This window comes from Vulpes lagopus, chromosome 13, assembly GCF_018345385.1.
Source record: "Vulpes lagopus strain Blue_001 chromosome 13, ASM1834538v1, whole genome shotgun sequence".
Classification (NCBI taxonomy): Eukaryota; Metazoa; Chordata; class Mammalia; order Carnivora; family Canidae; genus Vulpes; species Vulpes lagopus.
Genome location: NC_054836.1, coordinates 47,649,612 through 47,676,701, shown reverse-complemented (window position 1 = coordinate 47,676,701; position 27,090 = coordinate 47,649,612). Strand labels below are relative to the sequence as shown.

General features: G+C 36.7%; 1 protein-coding gene across 1 annotated transcript in view; it reads right to left on the bottom strand.

Annotated features, from left to right (window-relative positions):
- Positions 1-27,090, bottom strand: part of ANLN (anillin actin binding protein) — a 47,265-nt gene that overhangs the window by 3,908 nt on the left and 16,267 nt on the right. Inside the window, exons 6-21 of the mRNA XM_041727510.1 lie at positions 25,398-25,588; positions 25,011-25,118; positions 19,867-19,993; positions 16,681-16,791; positions 15,841-16,040; positions 15,003-15,148; positions 14,636-14,783; positions 13,622-13,757; positions 12,792-12,974; positions 11,351-11,477; positions 10,561-10,609; positions 10,211-10,267; positions 9,734-9,772; positions 8,715-8,736; positions 7,719-7,831; positions 2,590-2,676 (exon numbers count right to left, since the gene is read on the bottom strand). Of these exons, the coding sequence (XP_041583444.1) occupies positions 2,590-2,676; positions 7,719-7,831; positions 8,715-8,736; positions 9,734-9,772; positions 10,211-10,267; positions 10,561-10,609; positions 11,351-11,477; positions 12,792-12,974; positions 13,622-13,757; positions 14,636-14,783; positions 15,003-15,148; positions 15,841-16,040; positions 16,681-16,791; positions 19,867-19,993; positions 25,011-25,118; positions 25,398-25,588 (1,844 nt within the window). The remainder of the gene's footprint in view (positions 1-2,589; positions 2,677-7,718; positions 7,832-8,714; positions 8,737-9,733; positions 9,773-10,210; positions 10,268-10,560; positions 10,610-11,350; positions 11,478-12,791; positions 12,975-13,621; positions 13,758-14,635; positions 14,784-15,002; positions 15,149-15,840; positions 16,041-16,680; positions 16,792-19,866; positions 19,994-25,010; positions 25,119-25,397; positions 25,589-27,090) is intronic.

The window sequence follows — 27,090 nt, the reverse complement described above, 5'->3', positions numbered from 1 at the left end:
AGCAACTGCACACTGATTTTGTGAAATCCTTTATATCATTCAAATTTCTTGCTTCACAAAGAAAACCAAAGTGATTAGATTTTCTTTTCTTTGGCACCATACCCACAATCTTCTTTGTATTCTACATACTTTTCTCCTCTGATCATAAAAAAAGTAATAGTTGACCCCTAAACAACCCTGAGGTTAAGAGGTACCAAAAATCCACATATAACTTTTGACTTCCCCCGGACCTCCCATCAGAACTGAACTACTGATAGCCTACTATTGACCAGAAGCCATAACGATAACTTAAGCAGTCAATTAACACATATTTTGCATGTTATACGTGTTATAGACTGTACTCTTATAATAAAGCCAGAGAAAAGAAAATGTTGAGAAAATACATTCACAGTGCTGTATGTATTTATTGAAACAAATCCATGCAGAAATGGACCCACATAAGTGTTGTTCAATCAATCCTGGGAAGTGTGGCTTGGGTCTTATTTCTTCTCATGCTCATGATCTCGTTCCACATATTACCCCTTAACCTCAGCACAGGTTCCCCATTGCATTTTTGACCTCTCTGCCCTATTAGAAGCCACACATCTGTAAAGATTCTCAAGTCTCTCTGATCTTATTAAAATGTCAACCAAATCCTTTCTTTACTCTACATAGCTTTGCAAGTACCATACTCTATCTCTTTCTACTTTGCAGCCAAACTTTGTTTCAAAGAGTCGCTGGCACTCATTCCTCACCTCCCACCCTGTCCATAACCATCTGCAATCCAGCTTTGTTCTCTGCCTTGTAAATGAGTCCCACAGTCTCTAATATAGGTCCTGATCTAACTTGACTGCTCCCTCTTTCAGTTCTTTCTTTCTTGGCAACCATGACACACTGCCCTCCTGGTAGGTTCCTTTGAGAGCTTCTCTTTCTAGGTCTATGGCTTAAATGTTAGTGCTCTTCCTGTTTCTAACTCTCCCTGTGCTTCAATTACTTATCTCTAGGATGCAGATTTCCAAATATTCACCTCAACCAAAATGTCTATCTTGAGCTTTAAACTCAGATCTTTGGAAGCATCTAAAATTCAAATCGTTTAAAACTTAACTCACCCTAAGTTCCCACCTTGGGGCATGAAGGAACTGGCATGAAGGAACTTTCTGGGTCAATGTTCTAGATCTTAATAGAAATTTGGGTTATGCAAATGTATGTGTGTGTCAAAACTCAGGGATGTATGCTTAAGATTTGGAGGAACGTGCTAATGTCTAAGGTATACTTTTAAGATTCTTCCCCCCAGGGATCCCTGGGTGGCGCAGGGGTTTAGCGCCTGCCTTTGGCCCAGGGCGCGATCCTGGAGACCACGGATCGAATCCCACGTCGGGCTCCCGGTGCATGGAGCCTGCTTCTCCCTCTGCCTATATCTCTGCCTCTCTCTCTCTCTGTGTGTGACTATCATAAATAAATAAAAAATTAAAAAAAAAAAAAGATTCTTCCCCCCAAACATGGTTATTTTCAGCAGTGGCCACAGGAATAGCTAGAAGGATGGCTAGGCAGTATATACATGATGAAGCAAAGATAGTAGAATATGTTAAAGGCACAATCTAGATGGTTGGTATATGGATGTTTGTTGTAAAATTCTATCAACACTGCTGTATATCCGCAACTTTGCACAATAACATTTAGGGGGCGAAAAAGATTTTCTACCCAAACATACACACTTGCTCCTCCCCAAGATCCCTTACCTTGGTGGCATCACTGCCACCCAACAAGTTGTACAAGGCAGGGATCTGGATGACATCCTTATTTCTGCTTTTCCACCCCCTATGCCACCCAGCCAAAACCACCCAGTCCCTCCTGCTTCATTTCTCTGGGTCAGCTCGTCCCCCTGCCAGTCCCCAGCCCCTCTTGGAGTGACTGTCTCCTTACCAGTCTCCAACCTCCTTTCCACATGTCAGGCAGGATGACTTTTCTAAACCCCACATATGATGTTATGCCTCTGCCTAAGATCCTACAAGCAGATCTTGCTGGCCTCAGGATACAGACCAATTCATTCAAAGGCCCTTTAACCCTGAGTCCCTTCTCCCCTAACCACACTGTCCTCTGCAATCACTCTTCTCGATGTCCCTCCTCCTCACATTCGCCCATACCCTAAGTGCAGGCTGAACTACCTGCCACTCACTCTCTGTATTGTCCTTATCCTTAGTGGGGGTGAGAGAGGGAAGGGCCCTCCGGGCCACTGTACATGCTCTTCCCTTTGCCTGGGGCACTTCTTCCTCCTCTTCTCCTTGGCTGACTTACTTATATCCAGACCTGATGTCCCACTAGTAACCCCCACACACTCTACGCTCCCACCTCTTACAGCCCTGTGGCGCACTTGCCAGTTTATGTGTATTTCTCCCTGCTAAACTAGAAGCTTCTGAGGGGAAGGATTATTTTTTGTGGCCTGTTAGATTCCAATTCCAGCAGTGACTGGCTGGCATACAATGGACATGCAACAAATCTCTACTGAACCCATGTATCACTGACTCTCATGGGTTTTCATTCCTATGCAAAACCAAGTCTATACTTCACAACACAGAAAAAGAAAAATATAGATTAAGTGATGCTACTTACTAGAAAACCTCTTTCTTCAACACTTGAATTCACTTGACATTTTATTTTTAAATAAATATGACCTTCCAAAGGCGATAAAAAGGGCACCTGTGAAGACAGAGGATAAGTTATTTGCAAAATGGTTTCAAAGTGTGATTTTTTTCCCCTGATAAAACATGTATAAATCGTGAATAAAGAAGATTATGCCTTGAAAGCACAGTATTTTCTAAAGTTGGAATGGAGAACAGGTGGCCCATACAGCCACTGGTTCCTTAGCAACAAGTGTTTTTGAAGAATAAATTCATTCAAGGTAGAGTTTGATAAAAACAGAACCCTAGGTCCCAAGTAAATGTGATAAAGAAAATAGAGATTTAAGAAGAGAATACATGTGTTTATCCATTCTCCATCAACAGAATATACTCAACTGGTAAATTAATCCAATACATTATTACTCAGCAGTAAAGAATACCGAGCTTCAGATATGGAAAAGCTGATCCCCAAATACATATGGAATTGAATTCTAAAGGTCCCCATTATTAATTACCAAAACAATCTTGAAAAAGAACAAAATTTAAGGAATCATACTTTCTAACTTCAATATTTAATCCAAAGCTACAATAATCAAAATAACATGGTAAGGGTACAAGGAACCAAGGCCATTCAACAAGGAAAGAGTAGTCTTGTAAATAAAAGGTGCTAGGGAAAGTAGATAGCTATATGCAAGAGTGAAGTTGGTTCCCTATCTCAATATCATATACAAAAATTAACTTAAAATGGATCAGTGACCTAAACACACCAGATAAAACCATAAAACTCTTAGAAGAAAACAGAGGAGTAAATCTTCATGATCATGGATTTAGCAACATGGTCTCGGATATCCCAGAATATAAGCAACAACATGAACAACAAAATAGATAAATTAGACTTTATCAAAATTGAAAGCTTTTCCGTGAGGTCTCTCAAAAAACTAAATATAGAAGCACTACATAATCAAGTGATCTTCTATGTATTTATCCAAAAGATTTAAAACTAGATTCTTAAGGGATGTGTGCACTCCCGTGTTCGTTGCATTCTTCACAACAGCAAGAGGGGCAAACAACCTAAATGTTCATCAACAAATGAACGGAGACAGACACTATGGTACCGACTCCTTTCTCCCCACTTCTGAGTATGAAAACTACTCTAGGCCACCAAGATCTTGTTTTTCTCAAAGCATGAAGTTTGTCTTCCAGGATCTGAAACTCTCCAACGTCTTCTCTTTTGTGTGTGAAGCCACAGCCCTGTACTTTGCATAGCAGATTCTTGAGATCAACTACTGTGTTTTTTTCATGTCTGTTCTCATAGCATACTGTCAGGCATTCAACAAATGTTTGCTAAAAGGATATTGTTAGGCCAAATAAGTACCCAGTTTTCCTATTAAAAATAAGAAAGAAAATGTGGTACACAGGTAACCCCTAAATTTTCAAGTCTGCCCACTGCACTTTTACAAAAGACCTACATTAGCACCTGTTTTTGCTAACTGAAAGAAAGCCAAAGAAGAGTTTCACTTTTATGAAAAAAAGCAAAAAGCAAAAAATAGCATTTGTTTTGCAGCTAGCTGTTATGGAGGCAACGTGCACCCCAAACAGCAAGATGGCACCCAGCTCTTTCCCAGGGGACCACACTCAACTTCTCAGCATCAAGCTGCCATAGCTCTGAAGTGTGTCTGTGAGCATCTGTGCTTTACCTCCATTTATTTTGTGCATCTGTTAGCAAGATGTGTCCTAAGGTATCAGAAAAGCCGAAGAGAAGTTACTTTTAAGTGTAAAAAAACCTTTTGGGTGTAAGGCTAGTTTCCAACAATTCAATCCTCCAACACAATAAAGAAAACTCCAAGGGGAGTTCTTGGCCAGAAAGAAGAGATTTTAAGAGACTAATTTCATGAGACAAGCCTCTAACTTTCTCAATTTATTTTTTATTTAACTTTTTTTTTTTAACTTTCTCAATTTAAAAGGCATCCATAATGTAGAACCAAAACATCATGTGCCTCATTATCCTTTGTTATAAATTCCCTCGTTCTTTTCTTTTCCACATTATCAGTTTTCAGTTCCTCAGGCTCTCAATGCTAATTAATAAAATCCCACGGTGAACCCAGAGAATGCTGCTGGTACAAAGCATCTCAGAAAAACTAGAAGAAAATGTTCACTCTTAACTCCACAGCTGTGAAAAGTTGACAATATTCTTGGTCAGAAGCTTGTCCTGATGAGGTGAATTGAAAATACTCACACAAGGGTCAATATCACTACCCCCTGCTGAGTACAGAAATACGTGAAAATGTTGGATGTATTCCGTTTTCTGTTTAACAAAAGGGTCTTTGAAGATATTTGCACTTCTAAGATTATTGTTAAGAGCTATAAAATGTAACTTATAACCAGGGTGGCTGTAATTTTTCATAACAGTGGGATATTTCTGAGAGAAAGCAGTATTGTTAATAATTATACTGAGCCAATGGGTGTACACCAGATAGCTTTGGGCACAGCAGAACACCTAATACTCTTCCTATAACCTCGAAATTCTACAATCCTAATTGGTTGTTTTACTTCACAATTGTTTGCCCTACTACTATTTAAAATGACGTCTCTCTTTCTAATAGGGTATAAATACCTATGAAGTTTCTTTAAATCAAAAGATGGGCTGTGGGATGTCCTCCCTTTATCATGAAAGTGTAATAAAATCTATGACTATTTTGGATTCTCTATTCAAAGAAAGGATTTGAGAGCCGGTGACTCATTGAGATTCATAATTTAAATTGCAGGATGCCAGATTTAACCTCAAATAGGAAGGCAATCGCTATCAGTGGTATCCTAAATCCATAGAGCAAACAGTCTGGGTAAACCTCAATAGAAATTCCATTCTGAAGGTGATCTCAGAGATAACCTTTGTGACTGCTGTATTGTTGGTCACAGCACCAATAAAATAAGCAAACACTCCCTTTTATCACTGGCATCTGGTAGGATATGGGTGACTTGTCTATTCTCTCAAAGTCAATTAAGGAGGGTTACCATAGGACTACAGAAGGTCTTCCATTTTTCTCACCAACTTAAAGAACATCTAATTTAACTATTTTAAATATTCTCTTAAATCAACTATAAACTATTAGAACACATATTTGCTTCTTCCTGCCACTCACAAAAGCACATCTGAGACAAATTTTATGTCTGATTATATTGTATTTGATTCAGGAAGAGATTATATATAAAGTATTAGACACAACCAATTAAATTGAGTGATTTTGTACTGAATTATGCATTTGGCTATTTAAGTTATAACTGCAAAGAAATTAAGAGAATGGAAATACCACAACTTTTTTTTTTAATTTGTAAGTGTGATATTTCGAATTAAAATGGCACCCAAACAATTTTTCAAGACTAGTCTATATTTAACATACATCATTGAAAACTTTCATTTTAAAGATTAATAATCTCTTACATATGCAGAAACTGGCATTTTGTAAATTTCTATATACCCACAGAATGCTTGCAATTGATCTTTGCAAGGATATTAAAAATCCTAAAAATAACCCTCATAAAACATGATTATATTTAGTCTAATTTTAGCATTAAATGCATTTTAATTTCAAAATCACTAAACGAAGCATCAACTGAGACTACTTTTATCTAAAACATCATCAGTAGCTCTTTCAATGTAGGAGAGGTCAACAATATTAAATACATTTTAGTTTTAGACAATTGAATACATTGAACACATTTTAGTGTTAGTTATTAATTTGGTATTTTAGTACCCAGAAAATCAAAGTCCAAGGGACTATAGAATCTTAACAAATTTAACTTGAAAAAAGAAAACAGAAGAAAAGCCCAAGTGCCAAACATGCATGGAAAAAAAGTAAGAGGACTGTCAGAAAAAGCTTTAAAGAACTATGAGAGTAAAGAAAAAGATGCCCACCTGAAAGAATCTAAAGAAAGAATAATGTACATCATGTCCTTAGTTATTTAAAATAACCAAGAACACACGAGAGTGGTTAGTGAAATGAATACATATGAGCCAAAACTTAAGGATTGATTTTTTAAACTCATTAGTTTCAAGCAAAGAAAATATGGCAACCTTTTCCTGGAACATATAGCCCAGTAGCTCTCGCTCTTTTACATCATAATTTATCTAAAACAAACAAAATAAAGACAAAAAGAAAAAAAAAAAAGACCCAAGATCACTCAATTTGTTAAACTAGCTGAATTACCACATAAAAAGTTATATAAATGTTTTTAAAATAACATGTTAAAACACATTATGCATCAACAATAATCAAAATTCCAAAGTTAGTCTGTTTTATGTCTAACAACTAAAAGAAAAATGTTTCATAGAAATTTAAAGTTGGATTATTTTCATCTAACCGAATATTCTCTTTTGGGAAAACAAGATCCCAGAGAAATGACATGACTTTGTTCGACATTAAAAAGGAAATTACTAGCATGGCCAATACAAGAAACCAGGCCTCCTGGTTCTTATACTTCATCACCTCCATTTTCCAACTAGGAAAATATAATCTCTTAACAATTTAAAAATACTCTTGTGTTATACCACAAGAGTCAGCCCAAGGACCAAAGTTTGCCACTAGTTATCTCACTAAAATGCCATGTTGGCTATTAAAAGTTTAGTCATATCACATTATGGTGAAAAAACACTCTATAGTGACAGGATACAGATCTGAACTTTGAGACCTTTAGTTTGGGGAGAAAAGTATGGGAAAGAAATCCCTTAGACTCATGAGTACTTTTCTAAGAAATTAACCTATCTTTCCCTATCTTGTCAAAACAAAATCTATAAAATCGAAATCATTTCAAAATATTTGTTCAAATGGGCAAGTTACTACATTTAAAACTGTAAGCTTAACATCTACATGCAAGGAATAATATGCCTGTAGTCAGAAATAACCTTTAGAATAATCAGTATACACTACTTTGAAGATTCAACTGTTAAAGAGATGAGACAGAAATACTTGCAACATCAAAGATGTAGGGACACCCATGCCTAGTTAAAATGTACAATTCTAAGAACATGCATTTTCAGCCAGATTTCAAAATACTCGAAAGTCCTGGGGCATTTCCACTGACCTATTTTCTCTAAGAGTAAATAAATACATAAATTTAGAGTACCTTGTCCAGTGCAAATTTAGTGTTTCCTACTGAAGATAACGACAGCGTGTAAGATCCAACCAAGGCAAAGTTGCTGGTACGCACAGCGTTGAGACCACCTGGGCTGGCCATGACTGTAGAGAAAGGAAATGAAGTTTAGTTCAGTGACTTTTGTAAGTGTAAATAACAATTCTTCACTACAGCCCAACAGAAATTAAGTTGTCACAGAGAAAACTGCTTCATTTTTCTCTATCTCTAAAGAATGAAGGAAAACTGAAATACTTTATATTTAACTTGGGTAAAATAGCATAGACATTCCTTATCACTTCTTTGGGATGATGCATTTTTAAGACACAGAACTTAAAAATGTATAAATAAAACAATTTTCTGAAAAGAGATGTAAAAAGGCTTCAACGCTCTAGTCTAAGATAACATAATCAGCAGCAGAGACTGTATCTGCAAAGTTCTTCCTAGCTACCTTCTTGTACCAAGAAGAGACCGGCAGCCCAAAGGAGGTGAGTGAAACCAACTCCGTCCTTATCCCCTTTGGAAAACTCAGGCCTAATACCACTCTTGAGAATGCCTTTCCCAGCTTCCTGGCACTCAGGTTCCCAGTGAACTATAAACATGTTTGTCTGACATGATACACAATGCCAGTCATGGTCATAAAGTTAAAAGAAGTAAAGTCCATAATGTGGAGAGCATAAAACAAATTTCCAGAACAACCAAAGTTGGGGTGAAGCGTGATACCACCAGCTGCAGCTGTGGCTGGGTGACTGGTAGCACATTGGTACTGCCTGCTAGAGCCTGAATAACATGAGGCCTGACAGCCTATGGCAACATTTGACAGCGTGCTATTCCAGCCAGTAATCTTATATATTACTAAAAACCATACAGAAAACATTATTCAAAGGAGGCTAAGGTGAACATCAAGACGCCTATATGTATAAAGCATGTGTGCTGTTGCTTAGCTCGTTTCCTTATTCTGGTGTTTGAATTAGTTTAAGATCCACTCACCTGAAGAATGAACACTGCTTTTCTATTAAAAAAAAAAAAAAAAATCAGTGTAAAAAAGAAACCTATCATTTCCTTTATTTGATACAAAGATTTAAATATTAAATACTAAACTCTATAACAATGCAAAGGCTATATTTCAGAAAACATTCTTTTTCCCCACTTAAATAGCTGAAATTTTTCTCCCCAGTGGTATATTTTAAAGATTTCCATAGTGCTCTCTTACACTGCTGGTGGGGATGCAAACTGGTGTAGCCACTCTGGAAAACAGTATGGAGGTTCTTAAAGAAGTTGACAATAGAGCTACACTATCTATGATCCAGCACTACTGGGTATTTACTCCAAAGATACAAAAGTAGTGATCCAGAGCAGCACCTGCACACCAATGTTTATAGCAGCAATGCACAATAGCCAAACCATGGAAAGAACTGAGATGTCCATTAACAGATGAATGGATAAAGAAGAGGTGCGTGGTGTGTGTGTGTGTGTGTGTGTGTGTATGTATACAATGCAATACTAGTTAGCCATCAAATAAATGAAATCTTGTCATTTGCAATGACGTGTACAGAACTAGAGGATATTATGCTAGGCAAAATAAATCAATCAGACAAAGACAATTATCTTATGATCTCACTTGTTTGTAGAATTTAAGAAACAAAACAGGATCATAGGGGGGAAGAGAGGAAAAAATAAGATGAAATCAGAGAGAGAGACAAACGGTAAGAGGTTCTTAATCACAGGAAACAAACTGAGGGTCTCTGGAGGGAAGAGGGGGTTGAGGGATGGGGTAACTGGGTGATGTAATGAGCACTATAATGAGTATTATATAAAACTGAAGAATCACTGACATCTATCTCTGAAACTAATAAATACATTATATGTGAATTACTTGAATTTAAATTTTAAAAGATTAAAAAAAAGATTTCTATAGTGCTAAGGGTTTAGAAATGATTAACCAATTTACAATCCTGTGTGTAAGATGCAGATTTCAAGGGAGCTAAATTTTTTAAGAATTTACTTACTGTAGTTATAGATGTGAGGAGTCGCTTTGGAGTAATCGCCTAGAAGAAAAGATAACAGTGTCTTTCCTGCTAAACATTATGATTCAGGGCTTAAAACTAATCAACCTTAAGATACTCCCACACAGAAGATAATTCTGAAATATGAATACATTATACTTGAGTCCTCTATTATGGCTTTTCCGTACTGTCATTCCTGTTTTTATTAGAGTTAAAATAAAATTTTTCTAAATGATGACTTAGGAAAAGCACAAAAGAGCAAAGACCGGAAAGCTAGAAATCAACCCGCAGGTACTCCTGCTTCTGTCTGCACATCATTTCTAAGTACTGGTTAACCGAGGACGAGGCAGGCAAGAGTTCAGAAGAAAGGCTTGCGAGACATCTCAAGGGGTTATAAAAGCTATTTGTCAAATGTAGAGCAATTAAAACTGATATACCTATTGTTTCTGATAATACTTTTACTGGGTTTTTCATTCTCACCTTAGACTTATATGCCTTTTTCTTCTTATCAGGACCCGAGAGGTCTTTCTTTTGTACCTATACACAAACACAAAGTGTAATTAGTTTAAGATCTAATATTTCTAAGAAAAACATACTATTGGTTATTTTATTTTATTTTTTAAGATTTATTTATTTATTCATGAGAGACACAGAGAGAGAGACAGAGGCAGAGACACAGGCAGAGGGAGAAGCAGGCTCCACGCAAGGAGCCCGATGTGGGACTCGATCCTGGGACCCCAGGACCATGCTCCGGGCCAAAGGCAGGTGCTAAACCACTGAGCCACCCAGGGATCCCCTATTGGTTATTTTAGAAAGCCTTCACTGCTTACCAAGCTGTAAACTTCAATATTTATTTCAAAGTCATTGGATACATCTTGCCTGGAAAAATAAATCATTAAATAAAACAGTAAAGAAAACATCAACTTATGCCATTAAAAATAATGCCACTGATAGTGTTGCATTATTCTGGGAGTTAAGAAATTCACGTTGTTTTTAACTACAGGCAGTGGTTATAAACCATTAAGGAACATAAAAATTGGTAAGAACAGTCTATTTTTCCTATAATACAAGTCAAATCTTTCGTATTTTACAACTGAAGATTTTTAATAAGCACTTTTTTCTAACTGGATTTTGATTCTGTATTTTTGCAACAACTTTGTGACACTAAATACGTGTCTTCAGTGAGTTGGAATATTAAGTTCATTATAAGATTTAAAAAATAGATATAAAAAATTAAGGTCCAGATTTTATATATGTATATATTTGTTTACTTAATATATTTATATAACATATAATCTGGACCTTATTTTTTATTAAAGATATAATGTATGTTTATATTCTATATATATATATCAAAACACTGAAACCATAGTCACATGGAAGAAATGTGAAATGCTACTCAATGGAAAGAAGTATCAGAAACATATAAAAGATTTATATATAAAAAAAGATTTATATATAAAAGATTTATATATATAAAAGATTTAAACCAACAAACTGAAATGGAGTTATTTGTCCATATAAGAATGAAGATACTGCATTTCAAAGACTACACATTCCATCTATATTCTCTATTAAAAGAAAAATGTGTTTGAACCATCAAAAGCCTAATTTACTTACAGAGTAAATGTAGTAGTGAATGTCAGAGCATCACCATTAAGAGAATTTGAAGGACATGCTAACGGTGTGGCTACCATATTTTCAGCTCCTGCTTTTAGTATAATTAAGAAATAGTAATTTGCTGCATCTGCAAAAAGTAATCATATTACATAATAAGCACAAGTGAAATCAAATTTGGCTAATCACCATTCTGAAGACCAAGGAATAAAATTAAAATTATACTGCTACTAATTTATGTAATTTATCTAAAAATTACTAAAATCAACTTTCCAGATACAAAAAGCTAAGACACATAAGCAAACAGTCATAATCTTCACCAGTAAGCATCATCAAAGTCTCTTCCTATCATTCATGCAAACTGAGATAACATCACTCCATATCCCTCATATCTGCTGACTTCAAATTTTACCTATTGATTCCTGATTCTTTAGGTAACAGTATATTCCTCAAAAGGGAATATGTGGTTTATTATTTCAAACAGATTAAAATACCATATTTCTGTTAAAGTTACTCAGAGATAAAATCTAATAAAAACAAACTATTTCTTCACTATCTGTAAGTACCCACATGTCTCAAGTTATATACTGTATCACCAATAGATTTCTTCCAGACCACACCAAAATCAGACCACAGCAACTATCAGAACCTGCATTATCTTGTTCCTACAAGAATATTCCACAACTTGTAAAGATCTCCATTCTTTATTTTTCTCTGTACGTCAAATTCACTTCTCACCTATGTCTAGCCCTCCTTCTCCTCAAAAAGAATGGTCCATGCAAATGAAAATGTAAAGGAATCTTAAAAGAACTTTACCAAAATTCAATAAAACTTTGATTTTATTAAGCTTGCTATAATTACCCTGTCCTGTCCTGTTTTCAGATCCAGGTGCCATATTCTCCTTTGCCCACTTTGCTTTGATTTACCATAGAATACATGTTTAGAAAAGTTTACTTATTCAATCTAGAGTGACAAAGGCAGTAACAATTTCAATAGAACCATCTTCACTGTGGTGGTCATCTTCACCTCTACAGCCAATAATTCAAAATTTGGGGGATGAATTTTAATCAGAATAAAGTAAAACAGATTCTCTTAGATGTCCCAATATTTTCCATAATAAAATTAAATAATGAAAGTTGAATGATCTGCTCTACCAAGATATCTCATCTTAGGAAAATATTTTATGCTCAAAACTATGTTTAACTCACCTTCCTTTCAGTTAGAGTCATGTCTGTTACCATGTGGATCAGCAACCCCATACATGAAATTTTCCCTTGGTTATTTTTATGTATATATTATCTTCATTAAAGGAACTAAAGGCCCAAGATACAAGCTGTGTATCCTATTGCATGCTCTACTTGCTCCTATTTGCATAATTCCTACCTAGGTAAGATTCATAATTTAACATAGGATCTAGAAGTAATGCAAATAAAAATCACCATACCTGGTTTCTGGACCGTACCGCAAACAAAATCTGCTTTTAGAGGCAAGCGAATTTCTGATAAAGTAACTGATCCTTTGGATGGGACAAATTCACTTGGGGCAACAGGACTAGTCTTATTCTTCCTCTGAGGCCCTTCATTCTTCAATTTATTCAACTCATCAATCAAAAGTGTTCTCTTCTCAGCTATATAAAAATATACAATATCACAAATACAAAAACTGCAACCGTTTCTACATGAGACCAATTCAAGGAAATGCACTGATGTGGCAAATGTACTTAAGATCAAAGACAAGATCCGTAATTCTTTATACAAAGAAGGTGGTAGGTAGATGGGTAAGACCTTGACTGCTCATCTGTTTATCACATCTTTATAATTTAATGTTTAAACTTTTTGCTAGTTTTCCTGTGTGGTATAATCTCTCCACGCTAACATGCCCTGTCATCCCTGTCATCCATCGCTACACATACACAACAAAATTCATTCTTTTTTTAGCTACATGTAGACAGCTAGGTGCAGAGACAGTGTGTGTGTATATGAATATACATATATACACACATACACAAACATATACTCATATATTCATTTTTGGCATACTCTTCACAACTACATTTCTTCAAATGCATTCCAATTCCTTTCACCTTTCATGCAAACTACATTTTATTCTACATGCATAGTATTCATAAATGTTATGAGAAACAAACAAAAAACATAGATGAACTGAAAGAGGAAAAGCCCTTTCTTTAAAATAAAGATTTTTAATTATCCCAGACAAAATAGTCTTTTCTGGTTTGAAATTCTGTTGGAATTGTTACAGGTGTATCACACGTACTTGCAATGAGGAGAAGTCTCTCGGCTTCAGCTTCTTCTAGTGACCCTTTTCCGTGATCTTCATCAACACAGCAGTTAAGAGCCTGGCTAGCTTGATAGATTACTGTCTGCTGCAAATTTATTTCATTATTGAGCTCCTAGGGAAACCAATGAAAAGAGGAAAAAAAATTCACATTTTTCATCGCCATTTTCACTTTATTTAAACTTCAGTTCTAACTAAGCCTGTTGCATATTTCCAAAATATCCAGAGAGTAAAGTCAAAATGTTATTGTTTCACGGTTCAAGCATCTATACTACACATCAAAAATATTCAACATGCTGTAGTAATTACACTGCAAACATTCATTCTTATGAAGACTTTCAACTCATACTTATTAAAATTATAACTGGGGCTATATATTCAAGAGAGTAGTAAAGATTTAGAAATTATCTGATTCTTTTTTTTTTTTTAAGATTTTATTTATTTATCTGACAAAGAGAAAGAGCACAAGTAGAGGGAGCAGAGAGAGAGAGAGGGAGAAGCAGACTCCCTGTTGAGCAGGAAGCCCAATATGGGGCTCATTCCCAGGACCCTGGGATCATGACCCAAGCCAAAGGCAGATGAGCCACCCAGGTACCCTTATCTGATTCATTTTATTTATTTATTTTTTTATTCATTTTATTTAAATTACATGTATGCTATACTTTTAAAAATGCCTTCCTTAGCATAAAAGAATCTGTAAGAGCAAAATAAGTTTCACACTTCACCACCACATCCAATTTATAATTATACTTTAAGGATATTTATGACAAACAATTTTAAATATTTCAGAAATATCAAACAAGTTGCTAATGTTTCCAACTAGGAAGACCTTTCTCAAGTTACACTGAATTCAAGAGCAATTTACTGAGCTCTGTCAGACACTGGTCTAGTCACTCAAGGTAGAGAGATGAATAAGGCTGGGCCTTTGTCCTTAAGAAATGTACAGTTTAGTATAGAAAACACTCCCTATCTCCTAACTGCAGAAGTACATACCTGCATTTTCTGTTTGATATTAACTTGACCAGGAAAGGCATTCTTTTTCTCATCTAACTTTGAAGTAACATCTTCCTTCCGCACAATCACCTGCTTTATTGAGGGACGTTCTGTTTCTTTGAATCTTTGAGATCTGTATGCATCAATGCTTCAGGACATAAGGTATACTCTATTAGAAATCCAGCAACACATTGAGCACTCTCTTTTATTAAGCATATGAGATGGAAAATGCCATTTGGTAAAAGAGAGGCTGACACAAGTCATTCCAAAGTTTTATAGGTGAATTATTAGTAACATTTTAATTATAAATTGAAGCACAACTTGCTATATCTAAACCATGACCCTTAGTGAGTGAAAACATTCTTACCTATAAAGAAGATCACGGTCTTCAGAACCAATGCTATCACCTGACTCAGCTCGAGGGACACGGGTTCTTTGAAATTTTCCTGGCTTTGGGCTTTCATCACTTACACTGGCATCTTTCAATTCCAATCTAGGTGAGGAAACTAAACTCTGCAGTGAAGCACAGCAGGAATTAGTAGATTTTATGGATGATATGGATCCTAAATGATAATTCTCAGGAATTAAAGAAATTCTCTATTGTTAGGAAATAAACATCCCAAACGTCAACGGATTCATCATAAAAACAAGGCAAACTAAAATAAACTCATATATAGTAAATGAATAAAAGTTCAAAGACAGCTACAGCCTATACTTGCCAAAATATTTCTAATTGAATCTATCTCCTGAGCTTTAGTTATTCAATTTAGGGTAATAACTAATAACAACAGTCCGCTCTCAATAAATGTTACTTATCTGTCTGGTGCTAACTACTAATATACTAATGATGTAATATTCCCATCAACCCGCACTATTTTCAACTTCATTTAACAGGTGAGGGAACTATGGTAAAGAGGTTAAATAAGCTGGCCAATGCTTCAGTATTGGCAATAGCAGAGCCAGGATTTGAGCCCACATATCTGGTCTTTTAAACCATGTCACATTTTGGATTTCATCTAAGGTCACAAGAAACCACTGAAGCATTTTAAGCTCTCTTTTAAGCGAACTGACGTTAGAGTTCCAGAATGCTCTTGGCTATAGAGTGCCAAATCCCCATGTTCCAACTAAAACAAAAGGGGTTCCCATTATTATTGTTTGTGTCCCAGGCCTGGTGACATTTAGTCTTTCCTTACCTCTGGACTTACCACACCAACTGTCTGTGCTAATGGAGCAAGTAAAGACATCGAGGAGATATTCAGTGCATCTTCATGGTCCATCTCCTCTTCACTCTTTTCCACATCCAGCTCACCTTCCACCAGGACGTCACTGAATATATCATTAATTACTTTTGAACTATTGATATCATCATCATCATCCACACTCATCTCAGTTTCACGTACCACTTCTGAAAAAGATTCCAATAGGTGGACTCTGTGACTCAGATCTTTAAGAATTAAAGGGATAGCAGAGCAGATCTAACATTCATTTGCTTACTAAATAAATAGCAAAGCAATAGAGGTTGGAACTGTCAAAAGCTGATTTAATGCTTTGGGTTTAAAAAAGAATATTAAGGAAGAATGCAAATGACAAGATAACAGCCACAAGCTTCAGACTTATGAAAAAAATGTTCTTTCAAGTAAACTCTTTTTTTATTGTTGGGGAGTTCTCTCTCACATGGCAGTGAATAACAGAAAAATCTGACTATCACTTAGAGCAGGGTTCCCAAATAATCTTCAAGAACCACTAATTCCTCTAATATAAATATAAAGAGTGTGGAAGAAGAGCAGATTTCCTTTCCCTGTGAAAGTGAGTGACAGCTTTAATCAGATTTTCACAGGGGTCTGTGACCAAAAGATAACTGTTAACATTGCTATCTCTTTGTGGAAGCTAGAGTATTTCCTAGTTAAAAAAGAGAGAGAATATTACAGAATCACAAGACATTTTGAAATATAGAACACAAACAATACTTGAATATGTGTTTATACCAATATATTATCTCTTATAGTGAGTCCAGAGTTAATACGAAATAAAACATAAAAACCAACCAGTCTGCTGCTCGACCTTTGGGTCTGATGTTACTTTTAAAGACTTATCCTCTTCTAAAAACAATGTGATTTTCAAAGGGCTAGACTTCGTCATTTTACATTCAGTAAAACCTAAAAAAAATTGTAACAAAAACCATATTAACATATATTAAAAACCTAGAATTTTTCAGTTAAGGAATATTATGTATTGTCTTTTGATTATAAAACTATGCTTTTTAAATCTTGAAACGTATAGAGAATCCCCCAAGACAACTGTCCTGTCTTTGCATTCCCATTTCTCTCTTCATCCCCAAATAAAGGGGATGCCAGTATTACCAGGTTACTGTTTGTTCTTTCAGTTTTGCCCCTATGTATGCAAATGTGTACATCCTTTTGTTTTATCAGAAGGTGACCATACTATGCATGCTGTTGTGCATTTCTTTTACTTAAAAAAAAAAAAGTGTCAATAAAAACACTTTACAAACTAGCAACAGAAAGGAACTATCTCAACATAATAATGGCCACATATGAAACGCCTATAGCATATAACAAGATACTCAGTAGGAAAGACTGAAAGCTTTTCCTCTAAGATCAAGAACAAGACAAGGGTGATCACTCTTACTACTTGTATTCAGCAAAGTCTGGAGGTCCTAGTCAGAGCAACAGGCAAGAAAAAGAAATAAAAAACATCCAGATTTGAAAAGAAGAAGTAAGATTACCTCTGTTCATAGGATTAAATACTTAGAAAAAAAAAAGAATAAAATACTTAGGAATAAAGCTAACCAAGTGACAGACTTGTACGCTTAAAGCTACAAAACATTTCTGAAAGACATTAAATAAAACACAAATAGCTGGAAAGACAGCCCATGTTTATGGATTGGAAAATTTAATATTGTCAAGATGTCAATACTACCCAATATACAGATTCAATGCATTCTTATTAATAGCATTTTTTGGAGAAACAGTAAAGTCCATCCTAAAATTCATATAGCTTTAGGGGACCTTGAACATCTAAAATAATTTTGAAAAAGAACAAAATTAGAAGACTGACATTTCCTGATTTCAAAATATATTATAAAACTACAGTAATCAACACAGTATGGCTCAAACACAGACACATAGGCCAATGGAATAGCCAGAATAGAGAGCCACTAAACAAAACCTCATATATATGATCAAATGATCTTTTACAAGGCTGCCAAGATGATTTAGTGGGGAAAGGATAGTCTCTTCAACAAATGATGCTGGGAAAACTAAATATTCAGATGTGAAAAATGAAGCTGAACCCTTACCTGACACCATATACAAAAATTAACTCACAGTGGATTAAAGACCCAAATGTAAGACTCAAAACAGGAGAAAAAGCTTCATAACAACAGATTTGGCAATTTCTTGGGTGTGACAGTAAAACCACAGGCCACAAAAGCACAAATAAATGGGACTACATTAAACTTAAAAACTTCTGTGCATCAAAGGACACATTCAACAGAGTTACAAAGACAACCTATAGAATAGGGGAAAATATTTGTAAATTATGTTTCTGATAAGAGGTTAATGTATTCAGAAAATACAAAGAACTCCTAAAACACAACAACAAAAATAAAATACCCTGATTAGAAAATTGGCAAAGAACTTGACCAGATGTTTCTCCAAAGATGATATATAAACAATCAACGAGGATATGAAAAGATGCTCAACATCACTAATTATAAAAGAAATCAAAAATCACAATGAGCTATCATCTCACAACCATAAGGATAGCTACTATCAAAAAAAAAAAAAAAGAAAAGAAAGAAAATAACAAGTGTTGACAAGAATGTGAAAAAACTAGGACATTTGTGCTATGTTGGTGAGACTGTAAAATGGTGTGACTACTATAGAAAATAGTATAATGGTTCCTTGAAATACTTAAAATAGATCCACTATATGATCTAGCGACCCCATACTGGGTATATACCAAGAACTGAAAGCAGAGTCTCAAAGAGATATTTGTATACCCACATCCATAGCAGCACTATTCACAATAATCAAGAGATGGAAGCAACCAAAATGTCCATTGATAGAAAGTAGCTAAACAAAATGTATATATGCACAATGGTGTATTATTCAGCCTTAAAAAGGAAGGAATTCCTGTTACTTGCTACAACATATATAAATCTTGAGGATATTATGCTAAATTAACCATGTTAGTAACAGGGGTGCCTGGGTGGCACAGCTGGTTAAGTATCCGATTTGGTTTTGGCTCAGGTTGTGATCTCTCAGGGTCATGGGATCAAGCCCTGAGTTGGGCTCTGTGTTTAGCATGGAATCTGCTAAAGTCTCTCTGCCCCTCCCCCTGGCATTTTCTCTCTCAAATAAATAAATAAAACTTTTTTTTAAAAAAGCTAGTTACAAAAGACAAATACTATGATTACACTTATATGAGGTTTCTAAAGTAGTCAAATTCATAGAAACAGAGTAGAATGGTGGTTACCAGGGGCTGAAGAGAGGAGGAAATGGGGAATTATTGTTTGATGTATACAGTTTCAGTTCTACAAGATGAATACATTCTGGTGATCTGTTCCACAACGATATGAATATACTTAACACTCCTGAACTTTGCACTTTTGTTAGGATGGTAAATTTTAGTAATGCGTTTTTTACCATAATTTTTCAAAAATTTAAAAATGTCTAAGTGTCTATGACATATTAAATGTCCTTCCACACAATGCTCTTAGTCTATTAAGCAGCTACATAATATTAGGGAACATTGATTTAGCATAATTTATTTAAAGTTTTCTACTGATGGACATTGAGATCATTTATACCTTATTACTACTACAAACAGAGCTACAATTCATCTGTTTGTATATACATCTTTGCACACTAGTTGTAAGAATTCAACTTACAGAAACACTTGTAGAGAAGCTAAATTAAACAGCATGCACACTCTAAAATTCAATAGATCTTACTGAATCTTTCTAAAAAAACACCCCCAAAAAACAGAGCTGTAGTAATTTATCCTCCCCCATCAAGAGCATGAGTTCTGAGTCTGGAAAGAGAACTAAGGAAAAAGCATATTGCAAGGCTAGAACTGAAAGAATGAGTAGCAATAAAGAGATTTATCTTTTTACATTAAAGCAGTATTTCTGTTTTCCAATGCAATTTCCAAAACTATAGCAGACAGAAAGCTACCCTGTAAATGGAGCAGAAATAGAAAATGCTGACCTGTAGGTTCTGTACCGGAAGATTCTCCTGGCCTTTGATTTTCTGTTACCTTTTCTGTTACTGGAAGCGATGGGGTATTTGAAACAGCTTGATGTTTTTTGAGGGGAGTGTTCTGACAGTGTACTTCCTACAAAAAAGCAAATGAAGATTTCCAAAACTACAGATTTTTTCTTTTTACATGTTATTAAATGAAAACAAACAAGAGTTGTTATTCTATGTAAGGTTCCTCAGAACAAAATAATATATGTGAAAGGTCCCAACCACGTTTAAGAACACAAGAAGCCCTCAGTGCTAGTTCAGCATTCTTGGTAATTCCCAGTATGGACTTTAAGAGACTAGGAGGCAAGAATGAAAATTCACACCAGAGTAGTTTTGGATAAACCGATTAAAGTGAACGCCACACACAGAGAAAGGCAATTCCCCTTTGCCACTTACCTCAGCCCACATCTATAAAATCTACTGACAGTTCTACATCAAGATTCCTCTTAACAATTACTCAGTGGGTAAAAGGCAAAAAAAAAAAAAAAAAAAAACAAGGAACAAAAACAGAATGTGAAAAAAAAAAATCCCTCATCTAAGTCTTTCTTAATCATTTATAAGGCCATGAAAGAGAAACTTCCGTTGTTTGATTTGCAAAGGCTTTATGATTAAAGGACTGGAGAAATAAGTAAATAAGAGTAGAAATAATAGGAACTAATGCTTCACAGAGCCTAATGTGCGACAGTCACCTTTCTAAGCACTTGACATTATTGCCTCCCCAGTCCTCCTTTAGTAACCCTGAAAGGGTTAGGTGCTGTTACTTCCATTTTACGAATGAAAAGGTGAAGACAAAGAGGAGTTAAGTGACTTGCACACTTGGCCTAGTAACTGGCATGTGCAGTTTACAAACCCACATATTCTTATTCCAGAGTGACTTCCAGACTATTTTGACTCTCAAGTTAGAAGAAGCTTTATATGCACAGAGAGTAAACTATCTACTGCTGTGCTGCAGGCCTGACTCTCTTGTGAATGCAGGACTTGCCTACCATCTTCTGTAGTAATAAAGGTGGTTCTCTCCCCTGCACCCTGACAACGTGACAGACAGCCCCTCCCCAGCTCCAACAATAATTTGAAGCTCTTAGTAATTCTCTCCTCCTGTTCGTGCTCCTCTAGGTGCAAGCCCTCTGGTTATACTGCACTCGCCATTCTACTTCTCCAGTCCAAGACCTGCCATTGGTGGTATCGGAAGCCACAAGTACCTTCTAGCCAACATCCTGATCCCTCAGTTGCATAAATACTTCAACTCCAAAGATCTTCACGACCGCTCCAATTCAGCCATCATCTAAAATCAGCTTCTTCCCTGAAACCCTCCAATTTCTCCAGCTCTCTTACTCAGGAATTCCTACCAGATCCTGTTCTTTGGCCTCATGGGGACGTGTGGCCATTTGATGCTTTTCTTCCTGGCACCCCCATCTATTTTTTTTTAAGATTTTATTTATTTATTCATGAGAGATACAGAGAGAGAGGGGGGGGGGGCAGACACAGGCAGAGGGAGAAGCAGGCTCCATGCAGGGAGCCCGACGTGGGACTCGATCCCAGGTCTCTGGGATCACGCCCTGGGCCAAAGGCAGGTGCTCAACTGCTGAGCCACCCAGGGATCCGCCCCCCCCCCCAATCTATTTCCTTACAGCTCCATCCAGGTTAGACTTCACAACCCTTCAGTTCAACCACAATCTCACCAATATCTTCCACTCCCTCACCTCTACAGTACTTCCATTCCTTATGTCTAGCAAACTCCGTCCCTGTAACAATCCACCTTCTCTGTGTTTTATATCCAGGCTCTTTGGACATATCTAGAGGAAAACCTCACAACTCGTTTGATTCTATTAGGAATGTATGCTCTCTATCCCACCTGAATCTCAACACTACTCCTCTTTCCGAATCAGCTCTCTCCCATTCTCCAGAGTATCACACCTGTCACCTTCCCTTCCCTAAGGATGAATAAAACAGAAGTAACCAGATGGAAATCCCACCAGTTTTCTGTCACCATACTTCTAAAACCACCTGCCCCCAACACTGTTTTCCTTCTTCCTTCTTACCAACCAGAAACCTTTCCTAATCCTTTCCCTTCACCATGCTCTCAAGTTCATCCACTCTTACCTCTTGAAAGGTTTATCTTATCCTATCAGTCAGCATCACTTATCCTCATCATAAAACTTACATTTTTTAAAAGACTTTTTTGTATTTATTTAGAGTGCATGCACATGTGCAAGCGGGGAGGGGCACAGAGAGAGAGAGAGTCTCAAGCAGGCTCCACGTTCAGCATGGACCCCAACATGAGGCTCAATCCCATGACCCTGAAATCACAACCTGAGCTGAAACCACATCAGACACTTAACTGACTTAGCCACCCAGGTGTCCAATAAAACCTCTTACTTTTGTCATTAAAGTTGACTAACGTATCCTTAGAAAGAACAAAACAAACACAACCACAAACACAAGCCATACTTCACTCCTAATCTCCTTGCAACCATCACCTCCTTCCTTCCGTTCCTTTTGGAACCAAACTTCTGAGGACTGCCTTTGCTCTCTGCCCTGCTCTTCACCCACCACCACCTGCATTCTCCCCTCACCACTTCACTAAAACTGCTCTTGCCAAGTAACAACTAGCTTTTCCTTCCAAAACCCAGTGGTCTCGGTCCAGTCCACATTTGACGACACATACCTGGCAATACTGACCATTTCCTCCTTCTGAAAGTTTCTTTCTTCCTTTGACTATAGTAACACAACACTCAATTACTTTTTCCTCTTATCTCTTTGACTGCTCCCTCAGTGGGTACCAGAGATGAGCTCTGAGTGAGCAGCCCCCTGAACTCCCTGTAACTATGTTTAGAATGTTCTTTACATGCATATGTGTAACCATCCACAGGTTTAGCAAGAATTATTTAGCACACAATAGGTTAAGAACTGTTGTCCTGTATTTCCAAAGATGTAGCAGAAAAGCCATGATGTGATATACTGGCAACCAAGTGAAGAAGGTGCTTCAGACAGAAGAGTGTCATCAACAATGCCAAGTGCTAATAGGTCAAGTTATAGGCCTAAAAATTGATTACTAAAGATCCCTGGTGAATTTGATAAGGAGGCAGTGGTGACAGCCTGAGTGGAGAGATTAAGAGAGAAAGGAGGAAAAAAATTGTAAGCAGCAAGAGATAACTCTTCTGGAAGAGTCTGAATGAAAAGAAGGTAAAGAGAGGGCGAGGAATAGGGGATCCAGTGAGTTGTTTCTATTTTAAGATGACAGATAACAGCTTGTTGTATGCAGATGGCAATGATTAGCACATTCATTCTCTCCTTCAAGGACAAATTTATTGAACTCCTGTGAGCCAAACACTAAGAACACAGATGAAGACAGATAAGGCTCTAGTAGATGTGGTAGAAAGCAAAGGTGAAACATATCCCTTGAGGTAAAGAACAGAATGACATGGTGAAAAAGAGGGTCGCCAGGGGAAAAGGGCCAGATAAGGATTTCCAGAGGGGATTAAAGTTTGACCTATTCCTAATAAGGTAGGAGCTCACCACAGAGATAACCACTTTCAGAGAGAAATAGCAAGGCAAAGACGAAGAGATCTGAAAACATGGATATATTTGAGACACTGCAAATAGTCTGCACGACAGGACTGAAGTACACATGTGGAGAAGCAGTGAGAAGCCAGGTTCTGAATGATTCTAGATGTTTTCCTGATGATAGCTATGGAAAGCTTGCTAGGATTTTAAGCAAGTGAAGATCCGAGTATCTGCCTTTTAAAAATATTTCTCTGGCAGCAGTAGGTAAGATGCACAGGAGAACAGCCAGACTAGAACCAAAGTTTTCAATACAAAGCTCTGAGAAGTGATTAAGGTGCCAGCAGAGGAAAACAGAGAGGACAGGCAGCTTGTGGCATATTGGAGGCTTGTGTGTTCATGTGTGTGCCAGGGGAAGACACAGTAATAAGAGGAAGGAGGCAAGAAAGAACTCCCAGACTGTTTTAGATGATGAGGTACAGAATGAAGCCCTAGGTGAAGACAGAGACTACATGGAGAATTTACTGCTGCAAAGTGCAGAGACCTCTACTAGCCAACCAGGCCTGGAGTTCTGGAGAGAGGAAACAGCACAGTCAAGCATGTTGGCATTTCTGGGCTTGGCTGAAGCAAAACAGGAGGACAGTGAAGAGATGTCCCAGGGTGAATGAGAAGAAAACAGGGTTAGGTCAGAACCCCGGCAAATATGATTTGTTAAGCAAGAGAACTGATAAAAACCAAAATCAATTAAATAGGTGTTTCTCAAAGAATACTGGTTAAATGTATTGTTCTATTTCTACTGGTACCCACTTAAAATATAAATAGAATTTATATTTAAATATATACTTCTATTATAAATATAATTATATTATTATGAGCTTAAAAGTATACCCTTTTTTTTGTTTTTTTAAAGATTTATTTATTCATGAGAGACACAGAGAGAGAGAGACAGAGAGAGGCAGAGACACAGGCAGAGGGAGAAGCAGGCTCCACGCAGGGAGCCCAATGTGGGACTCGATCCCGGGACTCCAGGATCATGCCCTGGGCGGAAGATAGGCGCTCAACCGCTGAGCCATCCAGATGTCCCAAAAGTATATCCTAATGCAGTATTCTGTGCATAGTAGGCATGTAAATGAAACAAGTATTTATAAGTCAGGACTTTGTTGAAGGCCAATTAATGAAATTTGACAGTAAGTAATACAGGAATAAAGAGAAACTGGGTACATATTTGATGACTGAAAAAGATTATGGGTAGTCTAACTGTGGTACCTGGGGAGAGTATACAACCATTAATGAAAAAAATACATTCTGAGAAACATTTTAGAACCAGCATCTAAGTAAAATATTAAGAGAAATATGAAATCAATTGAATAAGTATGTGTTTTAAAAATTTGATTTTAAGTAGGTCATCAGTGAATACGTTAAGAGCTCCATTGAACGGGGGAAAGTGTCACAAGAGAAAAGCAGAGTTGCTATAAACATTGAAGGAGTTTATGAATGGAAAATGGCACAGTTAATTGGAACAAGATGAAGAATTGTTTTACAGTGCAGAACCACAAGCACTACCTTAGTACCAAGTTCACGTTCATATTTCTAGTTTACACTACCTGTTTGGTTTCTAGTTGTTTGCTTCTTGGTTTTTCGCCTTTTTCTGCACTCCATAAATTGCCCTTGTCAAATCGGCCACGAAGACATGCTAGTTCTTTCTCACGTTCCTAAAACCACCAAAAGCTCTATTTTACACAAGAGCCAACAGTATGTTTAAAAATAATATTCAAACACTACTCAACTTTGCTTGTCTTCAGTTTTAAGATTAAAACATTCACAACATGCATAGAAAAAGACAATAGTATTTCTAATTTGAAATAAGCAATACAGAGTACCAAGATGCTATTTATCTCCCTCAAAAAGGCTGGCATCGGAATTTCCAATTTGATTTCTAGGTTCTATGCCAAGACCATGTAATGAATAATGTTAAAAGCAGTAAGCCAGACCTGCTTGAGCTGCTGTGCTAAATGGGTAGTAGATGAAGATGCGTTTTGCTTGAATAATCTTTCTTGGATGGCCTTTGTATTTGGAGTGATAACAGGGGTTCTATGGGGTGTGCTCCGAGCAGGACTTTGTTTGCTGTATTCTTGACAACGCTCTCCAAAGCGTTCCAGGAAAGGCTTAATTCCTGCTCCTCCTACAGAAAACACATACATTTTGGAGGCTATTTAGGATAAGTAGCAATTATAATATGTATTGAAACAGTTCTAAAATCCAGTATGGCTCTAAAATGCTTTGATTCTACTTAGAATACTTACTCGGAAAGTAAACAATATGAAAATAGCTTTAAAAAATTTGCCATACTATTCTATTTAATTCCACATCCTAGAATTTATTTATAGGGTTTAGTTGTTTACAAAGGAAAGAAAAGGAAGAATTTTTTTTAAATTTATTTATTTATTTATTTCTGAGAATACACAGAGAGGAGAGAGAGAAGCAGAGACACAGGCAGAGGGAGAAGCAGGCGTCATGCAAGGAGCCTGACGTAGGACTTGATCCCGGAGGACTTGATCCCGGGTCTCCAGGATCAGGCCCTGGGCCAAAGGCGGCGCTAAACGGCTTGAGCCACCCGGGCTGCCTGAGGAAGAATTTTTTTTTTTTTAAACTAGAAGTCCTTTTTTTTTTTTTTTTTTTTTTTTTTTTTTTTTTTTTTTTTATTTATGATAGTCACAGAGAGAGAGAGAGAGGCAGAGACACAGGCGGAGGAAGAAGCAGGCTCCATGCACCGGGAGCCCGATGTGGGATTCGATCCCGGGTCTCCAGGATCGCGCCCTGGGCCAAAGGCAGGCGCCAAACCGCTGCGCCACCCAGGGATCCCCGGAAGAATTTTTAAAAGGCAGAGTGCGAGGATAGTGGGAATCAGACAACCCTTCAACTAAATAAGCAGAACCTGAATGACTGGAAATGGACTGTATGTGTATTAACAGTATTCCTAACCACCAAGTGTCCTAGTCATGATAACTCAATTACTTATATTTCTACAGCCCAATTTAGTTTACCTTCCTTTTAGGAAGTCCAATATAAAATCCAAGGATTAAACCCTTTTTCTCTTTCAAAAGAAAAATTAGAGACTATTGACCTTATCAAGGGATATTTTGATTTCTACAAAGTCAAATTCCTTTTTTTGTTTTTTTCAAAGTCAAATTCCTACTCAATTGAAATAATATGAGGTACATTTTAAGTAGAACAAATGGGATGATAGGGTTGTACTACAGAAAAAGAGATTTATCTCTATCAGAAATCAACATTTTCCTACAAAAGGCCAAACAGTATATATTTTGGGCTTTGCAGGCCATGTGACCACTATCCTAGCTACTGAACTCTGCATTGAAGCATGAAAACAGCCACACACTGCATGTATGTAAATGAGTGTGGCTGTGTTCCAATACAACTATTTGCAAAAACAGGTAAAGGGCACAATTTGACCCACAGGCAGAGTCTGAAGACTCCATGTGTCACTCCACACCAAATCTCAAACTAGAATGCATTAAGAATACAAAGAAACATGTAAATTAAATATCTCTGAGGCCATGATAATATATACTGGGCATATCCAATAGCTAAGAATAATAAAAAAATGCTTCTGATCTATGCCATATGTCTTTAGAAAAGTGAGAGTAACTACTCCTACTGCATGTG